The sequence below is a fragment of the Opisthocomus hoazin genome, chromosome 7 (genome assembly GCF_030867145.1).
Source record: "Opisthocomus hoazin isolate bOpiHoa1 chromosome 7, bOpiHoa1.hap1, whole genome shotgun sequence".
NCBI lineage: Eukaryota > Metazoa > Chordata > Aves > Opisthocomiformes > Opisthocomidae > Opisthocomus > Opisthocomus hoazin.
In genome coordinates, this window is record NC_134420.1 from 73,494,715 (window position 1) to 73,516,891 (window position 22,177).

Genomic DNA, 22,177 nt, shown 5'->3' on the forward strand with positions numbered 1-22,177 from the left:
CACGCCGAGTCTCAAACGTTGGGTTTTCTGTGCAGTTCGCAGAAGGAGCTTTCTTTTTTTCTCCTTTTTTCCCCTCTCTCTGTATTCTGAGAAGGTCTCACAGCGGACTGATTATACCAGTGCTTATTTCATGGCTGGAGAAAGCCGAAGGCCTTGGCAAATTTCCATACACATAAAACAGGCGTTGCTACGCCGCACGGGAGTGGAGACCACCGTTGACTTCCCAGTGAGGGACCGTGCAGGTGCGTGGAGCTTGGCTGTGCGCAGTGTTTCATGGCCGGGGGATGCTGACAGAGGTGAGCTCCCCGGGATGCTTCAGTCGGGTGGAAATGCAGCAGCCCCCATGCTGGCGTTTGGTATCCAGTGATGGTTGTGCTTTCCTTGGGGCAGACTAGAAAGCAAGAGTAATTTCATGGAAATGCCAAAGTTTTGAAATTCATATTCCAGAGAAGGACTGGAAGGGGCCCTCCTGGATCATTGACTCCAGATGTCTTTATCCCAGGCATCCGTCTAATCCCATTTCATCTCTTGTATCATCTTTTTAATTTTTTTTTGTAAAATGACCAACTCCACCTGCAAGTTCAGTAGTTTTCTGCTAGCACCCTCCCATCTACTAGCACCCTCCCAGGTCATCCCAGGAGTCTCTTCCATGTCTTACTGCTCTGATATTGAGATCCTCTGTTACTGCCAGCACCAGCACAGCGTGTCTGCAGTGGCTTCACCATGCCTTGAAAGCGGCATTGCTGTGGAGTGGCACCAGGCAAGATCTGCGAACGTCGGACAGGGGTGGAGGGCTGGACTTTCACAGAATCACAGAATCCCAGCATGGCAGGGACCTCTGTGGGTCACCCAGCCCAACCCCCTGCCCAAGCAGGGTCACCCAGAGCAGGCTGCACAGCACCGCGTCCAGGCGGGGCTGGAATATCTCCAGAGAAGGAGACTCCACAGCCCCCCTGGGCAGCCTGGGCCAGGGCTCCATCACCCTCAGAGGGAAGGGTCCTGCACCTGGGGAGGAACAACCTCATGCACCAGTACAGGCTTGGGGTGGACCTGCTGGAGAGCAGCTCTGCGGAGAGGGACCTGGGTGTCCTGGTGGACGACAGGTTAACCATGAGCCAGCAGTGTGCCCTGGCTGCCAAGAAAGCCAATGGGATCCTGGGGTGCATCAAGAAAAGTGTGGCCAGCAGGACGAGGGAGGTTCTCCTTCCCCTCTACACTGCCCTGGTGAGGCCTCATCTGGAGTACTGTGTCCAGTTCTGGGCTCCCCAGTTCAAGAAAGATGAAGAGCTACTTGAGAGAGTCCAGCGGAGGGCTACGAGGATGGTGAGGGGACTGGAGCATCTCCCGTACGAGGAGAGGTTGAGGGAGCTGGGCTTGTTCAGCCTGAAGAAGAGAAGGCTGAGAGGGGACCTTAGAAATGCCTACAAATATCTGAAGGGTGGGGGTCAGGAGGACGGAGCCAAGCTCTTTTCAGTGGTGCCCAGTGACAGGACAAGGGGCAACGGGCACAAACTGAGGCACAGGAAGTTCCATCTGAACATGAGGAAGAACTTCTTCCCTCTGAGGGTGACGGAGCCCTGGCCCAGGCTGCCCAGGAAGGTTGTGGAGTCTCCTTCTCTGGAGATATTCAAGACCCGCCTGGACAAGGTCCTGTGCAGCCTGCTGTAGGTGACCCTGCTTCGGCAGGGGGGTTGGACTAGATGACCCACAGAGGTCCCTTCCAACCCCTGCTATTCTGTGATTCTGTGATTCTGTGTTCAGATGGAGCTTCCTCTGCTTCAGTTTGTGCCCGTTGCCCCTTGTCTTGTCACTGGGCACCACTGAAAAGACTCTGGCCCCATCCTCCTGACACCCAACCATTTATCGGCATTTCTAAGGTCCCCTCTCCAGGCTGAACAAGCCCAGCTCCCTCAGCCTCTCCTCGTAGGAGAGATGCTCCAGTCCCCTCACCATCCTCGTAGCCCTCCGCTGGACTCTCTCCAGTAGCTCCTCATCTTTGTTGAACTAGGGAGCCCAGAGCTGGACACAAACCAAAGGCTTTGCCTTGGCAGTTGGACACCTTCACCCTTCCAGCTGCTCTCCCTGTCATCTCTCTTGCATGATGCTGATATACATTATCATAATCTTAAGAAATTTACTTAACTCTTTGCTTCAACAGCACTTTGCGTAGTTTCTTCTGTGTCTTGTTGGACAAGGCAAACTATCTTCTTCCGCTGTGGAATTTAAGTGGACCTTTCAAAAATGTTTGCAGAAGGGCTTATGGCAAGACCTCGGTGCTGGATGAGGACGAGGATGAAGAATAACGGTGTAAACTGGAGGCTGGGCATCCCATGCTGGCCCTCCCGGCCAGGAGGCCAGCAGCCCTGCAGGCACCTCGGTGGGGCCTCTTCCAGCTTTTTAAGTGTGAGTACAGTTTAGTGTGGGAAGAAAAAAAAGTAAAAAGCATGAGCCAAATCTGATTCTTCCACCGAGAGACGCGGCCCATGAGTGCGATTTCCAGGAGACAAGTTTTTAGCCTAGAGAGCCTGATCTTACGGCACATCCAGCGTCTTGCTACAGTCATAAGTTACCAGTGCGCTCTCCTAAAAGTTTACAGCTCTGAGAATGAATGTGTAAAAAAGTTGAGCTTCAGAGTTTAATAAGTCCATTTATTTTTATTATCTGCAATAGCAGTCTCCGTCATGTGCGCTCTCTCCCAGGCTGGGGTGCATCACGGACGAGTTCATAAAACGGTTCCATATAAAAATGTAGACGGTTTATTGATTCTTCTGCCCTTTCATTAGGACTTCCCAGAATTTTTGTGTACAGAGATTTTATTTTTAAATATGTTTGTTGCTCTGCAAAGCACCCTGTGGTGCCTCACCACATATCTATAAAGATGTATCAGAAAGAATTTCGAGAAGTAATGCTCATCTGGTCTCTCTCCTCCCGACCTTTGCGTCGTGACTTCTTCAGGGAGCCACGTTCTGTCTTCACCGGGAGCGAGGAGAAGAGTTATCTTGCTGTGGTTGGCTAGCAAGTATTAACTACTAATGCAATTACTAACTACTAATGCAGTTGCTAACTGCTAATTCATGATAATATTTTTTGGCAGAGGTGTGCTGTCATATTTTAATGTTCTATTAGAACTGGGCTGATTAATACTTGATGAGGTCGGTGTAGTCTTAACAACATTATCATTTTGACAGAAAAAATGAGGAGTTTTTCCAAAGTTTTGTCTCATCTTGAAGGGACAGGAAGAGCAGAGAGGAGAAAGAACAGTGCACGATGCTTTGTTCTGATGTTACCAAGATACTTCGATGACCTTGAAATGTGTTTTAAGGTACTTGTATTACATCAGGCAATTACAATTATCAATTACATCTGTGAATGAAATTGGTAGGTGTCTGCCCAGTCTGCCAAATCATTTTGGAAAGTTTTATAGGAACCCGATTAATTTTTGGGGCATTGAACTATGGAATAAAAACAAAGCGTTGCAGGTAAACGCATCCCTTGTTGGAGTAAATCCAGGCTCTAACGAAATCCTGCAGTCTAATAAAGCTCTTGAGCCACACGAGAAGCAGGAGATGGGGACAAGCCGGTGTGGAAGCCTTGGAAACTGGGGATTTGCTCTAGGCTTAGGGAGAAAGGCCAGTGCTCTGTGCTGCGTTTCATTTGCAGTGTGTGGGCAAAAAGAAGAGTGGAGATTTGCAATATATTACTTCTGGGCATCCAGGAAAGCTCAGCAAGGCTATTTTTTTTTGACAGCTTTGGCACAAGAATTAAACTTTTTAAAGGCATTGGCCCTGGAAAACACCCAGCTGTAGTGTTCAGAGGATTTATAATCTGTTTGGCAAGTGCACAGCCCGCTGGGGATTGTGTCAGCTTCTCCGAGTTGTTTAATTTATAACCCAGTTCTTGCCTGGCTTGTGACGAGGCTTGTGACGTCCCGTTTGCCTGTGAGCTGGGCAGTCTGTGGGACGGGGCAGCCCTCAGCCCCCGGTCTGGCTGGGATCACACACAGTAAGTTGGCTTGGCGAGCTGTAACAGCCTGGGATTTCATAGCATAGGAAATGTTTTTGGGTTTTTTTACCCTTTCTTCTGCTTGGGGTTTCAAAAAGTACTGAATGCCAACTTCCAATTTTTCTCCCCTGCTTAGTGATCAGCCTTTGTTCGTTTTTTGCTTTCCCTCTCATCTACCCACCGTGATGCGTTTGCGTCATTATCTGTGTCTGCTTATCAGCGGAGATGAAAGCAGCCGTCCACCAGGCAGACGGGAGCAGTCCCCAGTAGGACACTGCAGTTTCTGTCCCCAGATCAGGTTTATATGGATTCACCCCATGCAACACTCCAGGCTTGGGGAGGAGTGGCTGGAAAGCAGTGAAAAAGGACCTTGGGGTGCTGGTCAACAGCTGGCAGAACATGAGCCAGCAGTGTGCCCAGGTGGCCAAGAAGGCCACCAGCATCCTGGCTTGGATCAGGAATGGTGTGGCCAGCAGGAGTAGGGAGGGGATCATCCCCCTTTACTCAGCACTGGTGAGGCCGCACCTCAAGTCCTGTGTTCAGTGTTGGGCCCCTCACTCCAAGAAGGACAGTGAGGGGCTGGAGCGTGTCCAGAGAAGGGCAACGAGAGTGGTGAGGGGTCTAGACAGCAAATTTAATGAGTGGTGGCTGAAGGAACTGGGGCTGTTCAGTCTGGAGAAGAGGAGACTGAGGTGGCATCTTAATGCTCTCTACAGCTCTCTGACAGGAGGGTGTAGTGAGGGGGGGGTTGGTCTCTTCTCCCAGGTAACTAGTGATAAGACGAGAGGCAATGGCCTCAAGTTGCGTCAGGGGAGGTTCAGATTGGATATCAGGAACAATTTCTTTACTGAAAGAGCAGTCAGGCCTTGGACCAGGCTGCCCAGGGCAGTGGTGGAGTCCCCATCCCTGGAGGGGTTCAAAAACTATGTGGATGTGGCACTTGGGGACGTGGTTTAGCAGGCATGGGGGTGTTGGGGTGACGGTTGGACTTGATGATCCTAGAGGTCTTTTCCAACCTTAATGATTCTATGATTCTGTCATACTGGGTGATTCTTGGTTTTCACAAGCAGGGAACCACAGGCAGAAGGTTGTGTGGTCTCCATCCCGGGAGGTTTTTGAGCCCTGTACAACCTGGTCTGAGCTCACATCTGGCCCTGCTTTGAGCAGGGGATTGGTCTGGAAACCTCCTGAGCTCCCTTCCCAGCTGACTATTGCTGCGAACCTATATGTCTTGGCTTTCTGATGATGCTTATTTCCTTGAATATTTACTTCTAAAAGCAGTTAAAAGAGAAACCATGCTGTGTTTCACATACTTTCATCTCAGCTTCATCTATTTAATGGATCATATACTGAGTAACTTGTAAACTGAAATCTTCTTCATTACAAAGTAGTATGCACCCTCCCTTCCTTCAAAAGAAAAGCAATGAAAGAAATAGGAGCTAATTAACTAGAGCACACGTAAAAACAGACACCTGCCACATGGCATCTCCAGAATAATAAATCCTTTTCTTTTAAAAATTAGAGGCATTTATAAAAATAGAGACAAAACCTGAACTCTCTCCACAGTATTTGCATTTAAATTGAAAATGTGAATGCATCTGGTCTTGTAAGTGCCAAATAATTACTCGATATTAAAAAGTTTGCGGATGCTCTGGTGGAAGATGCTTGACAACTTAATTGTTCTGATAGCTACAGAAAGTTAAGGTTTTAAAAAACTTTATGCTAAAACCTTGTTGACAGAAGCAAAATGAACTGTTGGTAAAATGCTGGGATTATGTGGCTCTTTGTAGCAGCCTGTACTTCAAGTCTGTCTTTGGATGGGAAGGTGACTAAAGGGAACATGCAGGCAGCATAATTTTGTCAAAATTATCCTGCAGAGTCCTAAACATCCTGTTTAAGAAATTTGAATTCTGAGAGCGGTCAACGTTCGTGCATTCTCCCTAAAAGCTTTGTGAATATTTATGTAGTTATGTTATTTTTTAATGTTCTCCTTTTGACCAAAAACAAGGTGCACCCTGCCTGCTCGCTCAGCAGGCGTATTTTCTGCTGGAGAGAGTTCTCTTATGTGAAAATATCAAATAACATTATTTGCTGCTAATGCAGGTGAAGCTAGCTCTGTGCAGAGCTTACGGGTGATTTTATTTGATGTTTGACTTTTTATTCTGAGCAAAATGTGCAGACCTCCTTTCAGAATAAGAAAGTTTCCATATCTCAGCAGTAGACCAAGCAGTTATGGGGTTTTTAAGATGAGCCAGAAGGTAAGAGAGCTCTCCCTGCTAGAGGAAAAATAAAACAACAGTATGATTCCGACCTTGGCAGACCTGGCGGTCCGCCGACAGCCAAGAATGAATCTGAATAACAGAGTACAAAATACACGCAACTGCTGTGCGGGCAAGCTGACAAGACTTGGAGTATTTAATTCAGCAAATGCTGTGGGCTGGCGCTGTAGAAGGTGTTTAGGGATCTATCCCATCCACTTTCTTTTCGTCCAGTTTGATATTTCTGTCAGAGAAGAAGGAGACGCCCGTGGCTGGATACGAGGTGGTCAATCCAGGAGTTTCTAGGTCCTACGAACTGGCTGGAAAACAAAGAGCATGTTGGCAGATTTCGACAATTTTGTGTTTTGAGGGGTTTTATTGATTTATTTGGTTTCAAGCATGACCAGGAAGGGTGACTGTTGTTACTGAAAGACATTGAAATGTGCACTGATTAAGAGGAGTGTGGCCAGCAGGTTGAGGGAGGTTCTCCTCCTCCTCTACGCTAGTGAGGCCTCATCTGCAGTCCTGCGTCCAGTTCTGGGCTCCCAGTTCAAGAAAGATGAGGAGCTACTGGCGAGAGTCCAGCGGAGGGCTACGAGGATGAGGAGGGGACTGGAGCATCTCTCCTGCGAGGAGAGGCTGAGGGAGCTGGGCTTGTTCAGCCTGGAGAAGAGAAGCTTATAAATGCTTCTAAATATCTGCAGGGTGGGTGTCAGGAGGATGGGGCCAGACTCTTTCCAGAGGTGCCCAGTGACAGGACAAGGGGCAATGGGCACAAACTGAAGCAGAGGAAGCTCCAGCTGAAGATGAGGAAGAACTTCTTCCCTCTGAGGGTGCCGGAGCCCTGGCCCAGGCTGCCCAGGGAGGCTGTGGAGTCTCCTTCTCTGGAGATATTCCAGACCCGCCTGGCCGCGGTGCTGTGCAGCCTGCTCTGGGTGACCCTGCTTGGGCAGGGGGTTGGGCTGGGTGACCCACAGAGGTCCCTGCCAACCCCTACCATTCTGTGATTCTGTGATTTGCAGACCCTTCCAGGCCATGTCTGCCATGACATTCTTTGAGACCTGGTTTAAAGACCCTGGGAAGAAGGTAACCTGTGATGCAGGATGGTTTTCAAGATAGCTCAGAGACAAAAAGCAAAATCTGGATGGAAAGGGGTGTCTGTTGCCTCGCATTCACTCTGATTAAAAAACCCCACAAAACAGTGGGATTGTAGTCCCTGAGTGTTAGGACAGCAGAAGAAATCAAAGCTGAAGAGTGGAAGAAGGAATCAGCAGCACTGGCAGAAACCTCGGCATACGCAGGGGAAGAGCCCAGGCACCCAAGGCTGCGGCTTGAGCAGCTCAGTTTGCTGCCCGTGTGCTGTCTGGTCAGAAATGCTCAGTGCACGGTGACAGTGAGGAGCTGCAGATGGAACTGTGAACTGCAGCTTTGCTTTTCTTTATCCATTACTTTAGTTAGTGACCAGCAGATGTATCAGCCTTTAACCATATATTTTAGCCTTTCTTACATGTATCTTCTTAAAGTAACTATGATTTTGGCCTTTTTTTTTTGTTTGTTTAGTTTTTCTTCTGTTTTTATTTTTTCCTCAGATCTATTAATCTTATTTCTCTTGCTGTCTGGAAAATTGACTTCTTTAAGCACCAGCTGGGCACGGAGATTTTATCCAACCATTTCGACAACGGCATCTTGTTAGTGAAGTCTCCTGTTCTTTATTGTCGCACCCTGGTCCAAACTCCAAACCGACGACACATCACGAGGTCCAGTTTCAATAGGGCAAATCAACAAATGCAGGGTCCTGCATGTGGGGAGGAACAACCTCATGCACCAGTACAGGCTTGGGGTGGACCTGCTGGAGAGCAGCTCTGCGGAGAGGGACTGGGTGTCCTGGTGGACGACAGGTTAACCATGAGCCAGCAGTGTGCCCTGGTTGCCAAGAAAGCCAATGGAATCCTGGGGTGCATCAAGCAGAGTGTGGCCAGCAGGACGAGGGAGGTTCTCCTTCCCCTCTGCTCTGCCCTGGTGAGGCCCCATCTGGAGTAGTGTGTCCAGTTCTGGGCTCCCCAGTTCAAGAAGGATGAAGAGCTACTGGAGAGAGTCCAGCGGAGGGCTACAAGGATGATGAGGGGACTGGAACATCTCCCCTACGAGGAGAGGTTGAGGGAGCTGGGCTTGTTCAGCCTGAAGAAGAGAAGGCTGAGAGGGGACCTTAGAAATGCTTATAAATATCTGCAGGGTGGGTGTCAGGAGGATGGGGCCAAGAACTTTTCAGTGGTGCCCAGTGACAGGACAAGGGGCAACGGGCACAAACTGAGGCAAAGGAAGTTCCATCTGAACATGAGGAAGAACTTCTTCCCTCTGAGGGTGACGGAGCCCTGGCCCAGGCTGCCCAGGGAGGCTGTGGAGTCTCCTTCTCTGGAGATATTCAAGACCCGCCTGGACAAGGTCCTGTGCAGCCTGCTGTAGGTGACCCTGCTTGGGCAGGAGGGTTGGACTAGATGACCCACAGAGGTCCCTTCCAACCCCTACCATTCTGTGATTCTGTGATTCTCCCCCTGACCTCGCGACAGGCTGCTTCGCTGAAGCGTGGCACGAAGCACATGTCCAGGTTGGATCTGAGGTACATTCGGACGTGAAGCTGAGCTGAGACGTTGCTTTGCATCGGGTGTTGGTGTGGCAGAGATGTGCGCAGAGGAACGGTGTGGCCTGAGAAAGGAGTCGGTTTATAAAGCCGTCTCCTCTTTGGAATTTTCCGTACGTGGTTGTGCGTCCATGATAGTGCTGAGTGTGATGGACAGTAGTCGTTCATCAGAGAGGAACAGCGGTGATTATGTACAAGACGCTTCGGAACAGGCCCATCTGTGTCCAGAATCGGCGTGCAGACTGTACAGGTGTTACGAAGCAGGTACACTGTCATCACGGAGAGCTGATAAGCACAAACTTTGTTATGTGGAGTGTGGTTTTGCTCTGCTGTTTACAATCAGGCTAGAAGACTGTAATACCGAACGATTTTGTCATTTTACTTTCAAATGTTCTGCTGGCTGACAAAAGCAAATTGAAGTTTTCAGTGTTCCATATACACAAAATAATGTCAAAATCTATTTTAACGTAACAGAGTGAAGCTCCACGGACTACACTGTGATATTTGTCAGTGAGAAAGCTATTTTGGACAGTTGTGCAATTGTCTCTACTCTGCTTAGCGGTTTGGTAATACAGATTAAGGCAATATCTGTAGAATACTGAAGGCGATGCAGCTTTGTTGCCCACGGCCAAAATAAACAAAGATTTTGTGTTTCTTTGGGGCTGATGATAGGAACTTTTATTTTGCTTCTATTGATTTGATAGAGGTAGACAAGTTAATGAAGAAAGAAACATTAAAACAGCATTTCCACGAGTCCTTCTTCAGCGGAATGGCTTTTTCTTTAGTACAGAGATCCATTTATGCTGGGCTTTCACAGAAAAGTAAAGACACCGGACAATGTGGACTGCACTGCGGATTCCAGTGTGGTACTGGAGCAGATTGCTTGGTTTCATACATGCGTTCATTTAATCATTCAGACAAGCAGATCGGAAACCCAGCCCAGTTGTGGAGATCTTGGATGACAGCTTTGACAAATAGGTGTCTAAGAAAGTGTCAAGAGGTATTAATATTTGTTTTTTGTTCGCCTGCATTGCGAAGGAGCGTGGTAGGATGGTCCTCATCTCGGAGGAACCCAGTGTTAGAGACTCCTGGTCAGCTGGTGGCCCGTGGTCCCCCAGCTTAAACACAGATCTTTTTTTCACTTAATAGAGAAGATCTGTGCATTAGTCCAAGTTTGTGATTGCAATTACTTATGCCTATTATTGTAATACAGCAAAACTCAGGTTACAGACGTGATCATCACAAAGTAAGAACAGAAGTTAAAATGTGCTGTTTGAGAGTGGAAACAGATTATTTCAGAGGAGCATAAATAATTCACAATTCCTGCAGCAAAACACCACTTGTCCTACTGTACATTTTGTGTGCCTTCAACAGCAGTCAGCCAAGTAGTTTTATGTTTGTCTTATTTCTCAGTGGTGGGATACTTCTGATTTTATAAAAATCGTGTGTTAGTTATGGAATCCACAAAAACAGATCCAGGTTCTTACGACACATATGTATAATACATCCATTCTATATGCTGAACTTGTATATTTAACCAACGGCTCTATGTATTTATTCCTGAAATTCTATATAACAAAGCTGGTGCCTTAAACGTGGACAGGCGCAGGTGAGCTGTGTCTGATACCTCCACAGCTGCGAGCAAAGTCAGTGAATTGCTCCTAGAGGTGAAGAAAGTTGAGCTTTTATTTTCCTTGACAAAATCTAACAACCAGCAAAGAGTGCAAGTATGAGCAACCACATGCAATGAGAAAAGTTGGCTTCTCAAGATGCCTTGACAGATTACGAAAAAGGTTTAGGTTTACGAATATACTTTACAAGTCTTTTAAGGACTATCTGCGATCTTTGTTGTAAGGCTGTGAATCTTTTGAATTGCAGTTGTGTGAAAGCGGGATTGCCTTTGCCATCTGTAAGGCTCTAAGGGGATGAGGGACCTGGTGTGATTGAAGCAAGAGCTGGTGATAAGACTTGACTTTCTTTACCTGCCGCCTGCCTTATAGCTTTCTCTCAAGAAGCAATGAATCATCCCAGTAATCATCTTTTGGTACAAAGATCGCAGCAGTAATGTGTAGAGTTGCTTCTCAGTCTTTTAAAGCAAGCAGCCTATGTCTGGATTAACAGACTGAAGCTTCTAGAGAACGAAGCTGGGTTTTGCAGCTCACTTTCCAAGCAAGATGTTCCCACAGTGCTTCTTCCGCTTTTATCATTTGATGTCAAACAGAAATCGAGGCAAAGGGCTTAATCCAAAGCGCATAGAAGATATGGAAGGACCACCATTCAGTGTGGTGACCTTTGGAACGGATCTTTGGTCTTTGCTTTGCTGTTTCTCTGCAAGCTCTTAGCTTTGAAAATAAAAGTCAAGAACCTTTCCAGTTAGCACAAGCTCTTTTTTGTGCATGTGAGAAGGAAACGTCAAGAGGTCAGAAACATCTGAGCACTAGGAAGGGATTGCTGCCTTGGCTGACCCAGGGATGCCGCTGAGACACAAAATGCCTGGCGGTTTTGGAGGGTCCTGGAAGTGAGCTGGATCTGGAGGTGAAGGTATTGGCACTTACTTGTCAAAATGCCAGTGCTGGGTGCTCAGAAACAAGTGGCACGCGGAGTTCACCACACCTCCGAAATGTGCTTGTGGTGCTCCAAGACACATGGAGATCTTTACCTCTGCTTGACCGATTATCAGGCGATGTTCTCATCTCGTTTGCTGGGAACAAGCTAAAACAAAATCACTCATGAGCCTTCAGAAAATGTGAAGGGGAGCAATAAAAATTAGTTGAAGCTGCTCGTGGTGAGTGCAGAGAGGCTGGACCTCATGTGGCTTCCGACTGCTCAGTCAAGGTTAAAATCAGTAATTTGCACAGTTCTGCTACCTAATATTGCTGTTGCCGCGGGCTGCGCACAGGCTCAAACATCAGCAGACACAAAGCGGAGCGTTCCCCAGTGTCCTGCATCAGCTTTGGAGGCCAGCAGTTGTTGTGTCAGAGCCTGCAAATAGTGCAGCAGCTCATGTGTTCAGCTGTGGTGCTTGATGCCACTCACACGCCGTGAAATGTGCGTCGACGAGATATGAACGTTTTGGTGTGTTAAAGGAGAGTTTGGGGTTGATCAGGGCGGGGGTGGGAAGATACGACTTCACCTGATGAATGCAAATAGACCTTAGTTGAGATACCGAAATGCATTTTATTACTTTGAAATGTAATTAATGAGGGAGGGCAAAGACACTTTCGTGAGGAGTTGCAGGACAAAAATTGTTTCATCTTTGTTTATTTGATCACATCATTTCTTTGGGGCCTCTCTGGAGAAAAAACTGGCACTTTCCTGAGTCTCAAGGTACAGGAACAGACTTCTTTTTTTAGGCTGGATATAAGGAAGAAATTCTTTACAATGAGGGTGGTGAAACACTGGAACTGGTTGCCCAGAGAGGTAGTGGAGGCCCCATCCCTGGGAACATTCCAGACCAGGTTGGACAGGGCTCTGAGCACCCTGATCTCGTTAGCAGTGTCCCTGCTCGCTGCGGGGGGGTTGGACTAGATGACCTCTGGGGGTCCCTTCCGACCCAGACCTTTCTATGATTCTATGATTCTTTGCACATTTGCTGCTATTTTGTAGCCCTGTGCGTTGACTATGTTCTGAAATCTCTGCTGGGAAGCAGCTGTGGTTAGCATGTCTGCCTGTTTCAATATACTTGACATTATGTAGGGGGTATACCTGGAAATTGTGGTCCAAGAACCTACACACGAGGATAATCCAAACTACTGTTTTATGAGGATTGACTGTGAATGCAAACCTGTGTGCAGAACATGCACAGAAATCACTTTTCCATTACCTACCTGGTGGATTTGTACCAGGCTCAACTCAGGTGTTCCCGAGAGGTCACCATATGATGCACAGTGTAAATTAGTCAGGTCTGAAGTCTTTCTGGAGACCGCATCTAGCATATGTGTATCTAAGACTCCACACCTTCTTGCCTGCAAGAAACCGCTTTATATTTCCATGACTGCTGAAGGCACCGTCACTCTGGAGATGTCTACTGACCCCCTGTCATTTTGCCAAGGGCACCCCTGTTAGTTCTGGGTCTGAGACCAGCTTACTGGGCCCCTTCATTGCTGTAATAACTTTTCTTTTGAAGACCTGAGCAGGTCTGTCATCCCAGCCCCTCCTGCCTCTGCCAGCCAAGAAAGCCATAAACTCTGACTTACTCAGTCCTCCATCTCAGTGTAACTGAGGGTGGTTCATCTGCTTGGAAGGGTTTCTGACCTGGTAGGTCAGGAATTTTCCAGTATGTGAAATGTTTGGAAGTCTCATCAGTCTGGAATGGGAGATCCAGCTTCAATTTCCTATTCCTATGAAGAGCTCTAGCTCCTAAAATGCTGTAGCACCATAACTGCTACTGGCATTTCCAGGGTATGGGGAAGGGAGGTTTATTACTGCCTAGGGATGATGGCAGTACTGCATCTTGTGGTGCTTTGCATCCTTGAAAATGAATGGTGGAGCAAGCCCACCAGGAATTCTAATGAGAGGCACACACTCGCCTGCTGTAGGTGACCCTGCTTCGGCAGGAGGGTTGGACTAGATGACCCACAGAGGTCCCTTCCAAACCCTACCATTTTGTGATTCTGTGATTCTGTTTTGGGCTGCTTCTGGGCCAAATATTGAACAACTCAGCACTATGACGTCTGGAACCGTTCTGGCTGTAGCGCTGGGTCCCATGTGAGAGAGAAGTGCATCTGCCCACCATGGCACCATGCTGCTCCCTGTTCCCGCTGTCCTCCAGCTCCACATGCCTGTAGCTGTCAGAAAACTTTAGGCCCCTGTGGTGGGTTTCTTGGGGACATCTTTGGGTATGGATGGTGATTTTCATGTACGTTGGTGGCACATCAGCAATTCCGAGATACACAGGTTAATTGTGGAGATCGCTGTGTTTATTCTGGTGCCAAGTGAGATTAGGGATTTACAGATATGGGTTGTTTAATGATCTTAACTCTGAGAAGACACTGTATTTTAAAGTCAAATTTTTTGCTGATTTTCTTGGTGACAGAATAAAATGCTGATAGCTGTGCACTTCGTGGAGCCTTAAAGAATGGGGTTATAAAAACTACATTCACTTTCAACCATAGGTTGTAGTTAGTTGTTGGATTGTTTGATATGAGGATTTCATGGCTTTGGCTGGTGAATGTAGTGTGTGGGTTCACATGGCTTAAGAGACATTAAAAGGATTCATCTGGGGGAAGGGAGGAGGAAAGGGAATAGAGCAAAGTCTCTTCTTCCTTCACCTCAGAATTTCTAGAAACTCCTTTAATTTTTTCCGTGCAGCGCACTGACTCACAGCCCTGCTCTGAACTCTTTGCATTTGGATGTGCAGAAAAATACTTAGCTGAGGCGCGTGCTCTGCACGGCTCCTTGGTGGTTAGAGTTTGCTGTAGCAGGTCAGGACAGTGGATGATCCAGCCCAGTTATTTCTTGTACCTAACACTCACCTTGCGTAAAACCAAACCAACAAGCAAAAGCCCCAAAACTTAATTGTTTTTGTAATTCAGCCCATGAGAGAGAGAGTGGAGCCCTTCCTGGCCCACCCAGTAAGCGGCTTGTGGCCCAAAGTTTGGGGCTCTGCACCCGTCCTCCTAGCTTAGAGACGGTACTGTACCACTAGCCAGAACAACGGACAGATGAAAGGTAGTGTGACTTTTCTGTTAGACTTTGTTGCTCCTTCATAGGAATGAGAAAATGCTGACACGGTCTGTAGGAGCACTCGAAGCAAAGGAAAAAAATTCAGAAGTAAAAATAGTTTATTGAGGTTATTAGCAGCTAATTCGGGTTGAAATGTGCTGTTTGTCATGCCTATCGAGTTATTTTTTCTTTTTCCCTGTCTGAAAACTTTTTGCGTAATGTATTTACTTTTCTTGTGAAAATATATTTACTTTTTTTGTGAGTATGTAAGCATTGTTTTTTGTTCCATTTTCAAACAGAAAAGTTCAGCTCATGTTTCAAAGTTGCTTGCTGTGGCAGTCTCAAGCTGTCATACGATGTATGGCTCATCCTCTTGAACCGAAGCACGTATTCGTTCTGCCTCGGGGAGCTGGCTGCAGCTTTTAAAAGGGAAGGAGAGATGCTTGGTGAAGATTGGTGCATTTTGGTGCAAATTTAATCTTGATAAAACTCACAAAACTTTCTTCAATGAAATAATAATAAGTTCTTAAAAACACATCAACCACTTGGATTCTTGAATACACAGCTACAACTAAAAAGCAGCGCCCAGGCAGATGCCCTTCGTGCCAGACCTGATCAGCACAGAAAAAGTAACAACTTTTCTCAATCTCTGATAGAAAGGGCTGATTTCCTCAATGGAAGAAGTTTCTCACGCTGTGTGTAAGGGGGGATCCACAAGTAGCCAGATTTTATGCTTCTTTTCCCACGTTGAAAACCGCCCTAATTATTAATTAAATGTTAATTCTCTTCGAAGCTGAGAGAAGTGCTAATTCAGCATGGTATTTGCCAGCTCCAAAGAGCTGTTTTGTTCCAGGAGCTACGGGGCTAACAAAATGAAGTCTGAATTAACATTTTCACCACTCGTAGAGATGTCAGGAGCTGACGCGCCGTGCTTTCCTACCATGCTTGTTGCCTCGTACATCTATTTCCGTTCAATGTCGTTACTCTTCCCATGGGCAGCCAGTGAAAAGTAGGCATCACCCAAAGTACAGGATCCAGGGAAGTTTCCAGCTCTTAGCCTTTGCCACTTGTAACCATGGGCAGAGAGAGCGGCAGGGGATGAGAGGGCAGCATGAAAAACTTTTCAGCAGAAGTCAGCACAACGACAAGAAATGCTGGGTTTAAAGATCTGTCTGCCAGTGCTTGTGTTCAAGCTGGGTGTTTGCTTGTAACCTTTCTAACTGGTGTTTTCATTGTGGTACCTTCCAGTTGGAGACTGCATGCATAAGCATACATTCATACATATATACTTACGTGGGTGTGTATGGGGGAGAGGGATCTTGGGACTTTATAAGTAGCATTTTATATTCGGTGCATCAAAATATATGTGTATTTGAAGGACTTAATGGCTGATTCTGAAGCACTCTTCCAAAAATGAGTATCATACTAACAGTGCTTTAGAGCAATCACTTTATTGATGTAAATGATGATAGTTTCTGGGTAGTTTTATGCTCATTTAAAGAGTGACAAGAAAATTCAGGTAAGTGAGCTGCAGTATTATTTTGCTCCTGTGTGGTAGATTGATGAGGGAATGCTAGTGGAAGATGCCAGGGAGATGGCAGGGAATAGATCTTTCCGGAGTGGCTGAGCCCCTGCGTGGGTGTAGGGCACTCCTGAGCGCTCAGCCTGCCTTTGAGGTGGCCCCAAAACACTCATCTGCCTTGGGGTTTGCATATGAAACACTGAGACTCCCTTATCTGTGCTTTGCTGTGAGTTAGAGAATTAACTGAATTTGTATTGCAGGCTTGAATACTCTTGGATGCAGATAGAGATCCTTGGGATACACTGTGCCTCTCCAAGTGATAATGTTCTTCTCTCCATTATTTGCGCAACCTTCAGCCTCAGGTTGCTCCTGCGAGCATGGGGTGGGTTTTTCTCATCTGACAAGACCCAGCCAGGGAAGCGCAACCAAGGTGCTCGTGACAGTTACATCTCAGCAGAGCATCCTTTTGCCGGTGACCATTGCTACGGCCGAACGATGTCCTTTCAGCCCCCTTACCTTTTAGAGCTGGCAGGAATTTCCCCACGTGAGCAAGCCAGCGCGGTCGGCCGCCACAGCTCTGACGCAGGGATGGAGGGAGCCCTCCGGGCTGCCGTGGGGAAGGAGCAGGGTGTGGGACCCAGGGCAGGCTGTAGCCTCAGGCGTGTGCTTACCTCTGCTCATTTAACTAGCCTGCACAAAGCTATTTTGCATGGCCGTGTTTGTTTCCAGATGGGTTGGAGCTGACACTACTGGTTGTATCAGTCATGTTAGGTTGATATCTTGATTTTCTCTTCTCTCAGTGCTCTGACAGCATTGGGGTGAGGAAGGGCTTGTGAATATCTACAGAGATGGATAGCAAAAAATGAAGATTCATGAATTATTTTGGTTACTCTTCGGCTGTCAACAGCTCAACCTAATTTAGGTGCTGTGACCTCCTATTTTTCATTTTGGAAATGACAAGTACTTTAGCAATGTATAATCTGCGATGATATTTGAAGATTTGATCCTACAGAAAATCAACCATGTGCTGAATGTGTGCCTCGGGAGCTTCAGTGACTTCCCCGGCATCATAGAACGGGTTGGGTTGGGAGGGACCTTTGAAGGCCATCCAGTCCACTCCCCCTGCAGTGAGCAGGGACATCTTCACCTGGATCAGGGTGCTCAGAGCCCCGTCCAACCTGGCCTGGAATATTTCCAGGGGTGGGGCATCTCCCACTCTCTGGGCAACCTGTGCCAGGGTTTCACCACCCTCACTGCAAAATATTTCTTCCTTATATCTAGTCTGAATCTACCCTCTCTTGTTTTAAAACCATTACTCCTTGTCCTGTCACTACAGGGCCTATTAAAGTGTTATGTAGGCATAAAGGGAGGCATGAGCATAAGTCTTTGCAAAGTCTGAATATGCAATGTTTGTACTTTATTTTAGTAAACTTTCTTTTGTTGTTGTTGGGCATGTTGCAGCCTTAAAAAAAGGTCGTTTTTGGATCACCCCTGACCCGTACCACAAAGACGACAACATCCAGATTGGGCGAGAGGTGAAAATCTCCTGCCAGGTGGAAGCCATCCCTTCTGAAGAGCTTACGTTCAGCTGGTTTAAAAATGGACGTCCCTTGCGAAGCTCTGAAAGGATGGTCATCACACAGACAGACCCCGATGTTTCGCCTGGCACCACAAACCTGGACATTATTGACTTGAAATTCACTGACTTTGGGACATACACGTGTGTTGCGTCTCTGAAGGGAGGTGGCATATCAGATATCAGCATTGATGTCAACATCTCCAGCAGTACAGGTAAGGAGGCTTTCTCTGATAATCGGTTTGATATAGCCAAAATGTGGCTTTCGTTGACTCATATTAAAAAGAGGTGTGCACACAAGAGCACTTCTCACCACGAGGGTATCCAAGCAGACCCTAGATCAGGGGTTGAGTTGCTTTGATTAAAGGACAGAAGCCTGAATAAGTGGCTTTTGGTGCACTCTTGCAAGAGCACACTAGTATCTGATTTAACCGGACATATCCTCTGTTACTGTCAGAAAAGTTATTGCTTCTGTAAAAGGACTTTGGCCTTTATTTAGGACTTTGAGGCATCCAGAGTCATGAAAAAATAGCGAGTAGGAAATTACAAGGAGAAACAGGAAGGTGTTATGTTAATCAAACTGCATCCATGCAGCTACTCTAATCGAACAGCAAATGCCAAGTACGGAGGAAGGAGCTCGTTTTTTCTTAAAGATTGCACATTGCATATTGGTGAATCAGGCCCTTCCCAATAGGCAAGAAGTTTAAGGTGTCTGTTACACGTAATTCAGTTATTGGAACATCTCTTTCTTTGATGATCTAGAACCCTGGCTGTTACTTTGCTAATAATTCTCTTGTTATTCCTACTATGGAGTAGGAATATGTAACACAATAGTAATTACCTGCTTTTCTTTGTCTCATTGCTAATAGCTGGTTTGTAACCAATAGGTTTCATAGACTTTTCCGCCAGTAGTTTAATAACTGAGGCAGCCCATGTGAATGAAAAGAACGAGGAAACACTCTCAATGCAGAATTTTTTTGCTGCCAAAAATTAGTTACAACCAAAAAAGAAAGAGTTGTTACTGGTTGTTTTCTACAGAGAAGGATGAAAAAAAGCATTTCTGTTTTCAGAACGTTATTTTGTGTTAAAATGCAGAGCCAAATAGTGTCAGTATTATATCTTCTATCCATCCTGTCTTTAATAATGAAGCATTGCTGTGCTTTTCCTCAGATCGAGCTTGTTATTCACTGGGGTAAGACATGCGGTGCCTGCATTTTAGAAGTAAGATGACAACGCATTGGAAAATGTATTTATAGCATAGAAATAAAATGTTTAATAGACATCTTCTGACCCCTTTTTATCGAACATATTCAAGAATATGCCTCTAGTTTTTCAAAAAGACTAAATGCACGCTTTTGCCTCAAAGAGTATATCCACATTTCTGTTCTCCAAATTTGACACCAGTGATACTTTGCAAGTACGTGTCGCATCTGAACAATCTCTCTTACAATTTTCCTGATAAATTATTGTTGAGATTTTAATACATGAACGTGCCCTCCATCTTCGGTACGATACTGGTAGCATGGATCCTGCCTGAGCGCCACATCGCTTCTGACAGCAGTCTGGAAGGTTTGCCCACTGAAAGGGTTTCATGAAGAATGTTCTGTACAACAGGGAGATGAGAGAGGGTTGACCTGCGGTTTGGGTAGGAGCCTGGGAAGTAAAGCCATGTGGTTGAGTTAGGGACCACTTAAGCCAAATGGACAGCTGAAAGCCCATGGGACTGGATAGGAGGTATCTAAGTGTCACTTGTGTCACTTTAAGGCCACTTTATTATCTTTGAAAAGTCAAGGTCACCTAAGGAGATCCACCAAAGACTGGAAAAACCGAAGTTTTAGCTCGTCTTCCAAGTACAGGCTAGTCATCCTCAGCTCGGTCCCTGGGAAGGTCAGGGAGGACGTTCACCTAGAAGCCACGTCAGTCCATGTGAAGGACCAGGAGGTGACTGGAAACAACCAGCACAGATTACCAGAAGCAAACTGTGCCTGACACAGCCTGGTGGCCTTCTGCGATAAAGAAACTGGCTTTGTGGGCAGGGGAAGGGAAAGGAAAGCTATTTACCTTGACTTTGGTAAAGCCTTCAACACAGTCGTCTGTTGTATCCTTATAGCCAAACTGGTGAAGTGTGGTTTGGAGAGGTGGAATGGGCAGAAGGTGGAAAATGAGGTGCAGAGAGTTGTGTTCACTGACAGAGTCAAATTATGTATATGTAAGTGAACAAGCAGTGAGCATTTACGTCATTCACTGTTGCTGTGTCCCACCCTGAAGCGTAACGCACACATACATAAACCTTGAGAAACTGGAGGAAAACACTTATTTAGTCTACTAGTTCTTATTTTAGTTTTTGATATTTATTTTGTATTTGTGTTATTGTTCAGGGATCCTTGAATATTTTACTTATTTTGACTCAATTTTGTAAGCATCATAGAATCATAGGTCTGGGCTGGAAGGGACTTTTAGAGGCCATCAAGTCCAACCCCCCTGCAGTGAACGGGGACGTCTTCAGCTCAATCAGGTTGCTCAGAGCCACGTCCAACCTGGCCTTGAATGTTTCCAGGATGGGGCATCGACCGCCTCTCTGGGCAACCCATGCCAATGTTTCAGAGTTTAAATCCACCCTCTCTTGGTGGATTTTCTCATTACCCCTTGTCCTATCACAACAGGCATTGATAAGAAAAAAGTAGAAGCCAGGCCAGAAGTATTTATTTTTACTGTTTGATAACTCTTCAAATTATTTTGGGCAATTTTGTGGACTTTTAGCTAACTTTGGAGTGACTGTGCTGCAGCAATGCGAGGAGCCTGGTGAGACAGTGGTGGGGTGCGGGCTGGGGCTGCCTGTCTGGGGAGCAGCTCTGCGGGGTCCTGGCAGACAGCGAGCGGATGTGAGCAGCAGCGTGTCCTGGCAGCTATGGAGGCCAACGGATGCTGTGCCCAGTTTTGGATCCTTGATACAGGAGAGGCTCGAACAAACTGGGGCGAGTCCAGCGGAGTCTGTGAAGACAATCAGTAGGTCCCTGTGTGGAGCAGCGGGTGGACAGGGGCTTGTCCAGCCTGGAGGAGAAACAGCTCTGGGGCAGCTAACAGCAGCTGTCCCCTGCCTATAAGGGGTGTGTGGAGAGGATGGAGCCAGGCTCTTCACAGCAGTGCGTACTGGGAAGGCAAGAGACAATGACAGAATCACAGCATGGTCGGGGTTGGCAGGGACCTCTGTGGGTCACCCAGCCCAACCCCCTGCCCAAGCAGGGTCACCCAGAGCAGGCTGCACAGCACCGCGTCCAGGCGGGGCTGGAATGTCTCCAGAGAAGGAGACTCCACAGCCTCCCTGGGCAGCCTGGGCCAGGGCTCTGTCACCCTCAGAAGGAAGAAGTTCTTCCTCATCTTCAGCTGGAACTTCCTCTGCTTCAGTTTGTGCCCGTTGCCCCTTGTCCTGTCGCTGGGCACCACTGGAAAGAGTCTGGTCCCGTCCTCCTGACACCCACCCTGCAGATATTTATAAGCATTTCTAAGGTCCCCTTGAGTTGAAAGAAGAAGTTCAGACAAGATACAAGGAGTAACTTTTTCCCCGTGAGGACGTTCGAGTGAGAAACAGACATTGTGGGATCTCCATCCTGGGAGGTTTTGAAGACCTGAGGAAGCCCTGAGCAGCCTGATCTGACCTTACATCTGGCCATGCTTTGATCTGGGGCTCGGACTAAAGACCTCCTGAGCTTCCTTCCTGCCTGAATTATCCCATGAAGGCTTTAGGGATAGAAACACTGACCAACAGATTCACAGACAAGGAATATCCCATCTCCTGGCTGAAAGAAACGTGTTCTTCAAGCTTATTAATACACATCTTACTAACAGGTAAAGAACTGAGAGGATTATTACAGGGTAAGTGCCGAGTCTGGCGTGATGGATGGCAGTTTCACGCCAACTTTGCTACCAGTGTGCCAGGGTGAAGTGGACAGTGACGTTTGTGCAGTCGTGCGTTGCCCGTCTGGCAGACAGTAACCGCTGTGTTATCTGTGCTTGCTGGGGAGTCATTTGGGAAATGGATGGGATTTATCGGAAACATCCATTAGATGGCCATCCCTAGAAGCTCGTCACAATTTCTGCAGGCAGGGATGAATTATGTCAGCTCTTAAATTTGCTGTCCCGTAACACTCAAGAAAATCAGAAAATGAGGAGAAAACCTAGCGTTTGGCATAAGCTTGGTTTAGCATCTTAGAAGAAATTCTGCCTATTTATATGACTTCATTACCCCATGAAGTGGAAGCTGAAATAGTTTCAGTATGCTTTTGAAGGTCATTACTGATTCATCAAGATTCATTACTGCTGTGGTAATTAGGAACATAAGGCCTAGGCACAAACACGTTTTCCAAATGCCAGGACTTGCACGGATGTATTGGTATCGTGCTGTGTGTCTGTTTGCTGGTTTTGGGGAGAATTCTCTCTCCCTGACGTGCAAGAGGTTCCTCCTGGGGTGACCAAGGAGGGCAGGAGGGGCTGGGTCACCTCGTGGGGAAGGAGGGAGA

At 46.9% G+C, this 22,177-nt stretch overlaps 1 protein-coding gene across 1 annotated transcript in view; it reads left to right on the plus strand.

The window, feature by feature from the left end:
- The window catches only part of MDGA2 (MAM domain containing glycosylphosphatidylinositol anchor 2), a 436,731-nt gene that overhangs the window by 256,424 nt on the left and 158,130 nt on the right, over window positions 1-22,177 (plus strand). Inside the window, exon 7 of the mRNA XM_075427304.1 lies at window positions 17,546-17,875. Within this exon, the coding sequence (XP_075283419.1) occupies window positions 17,546-17,875 (330 nt within the window). The remainder of the gene's footprint in view (window positions 1-17,545; window positions 17,876-22,177) is intronic.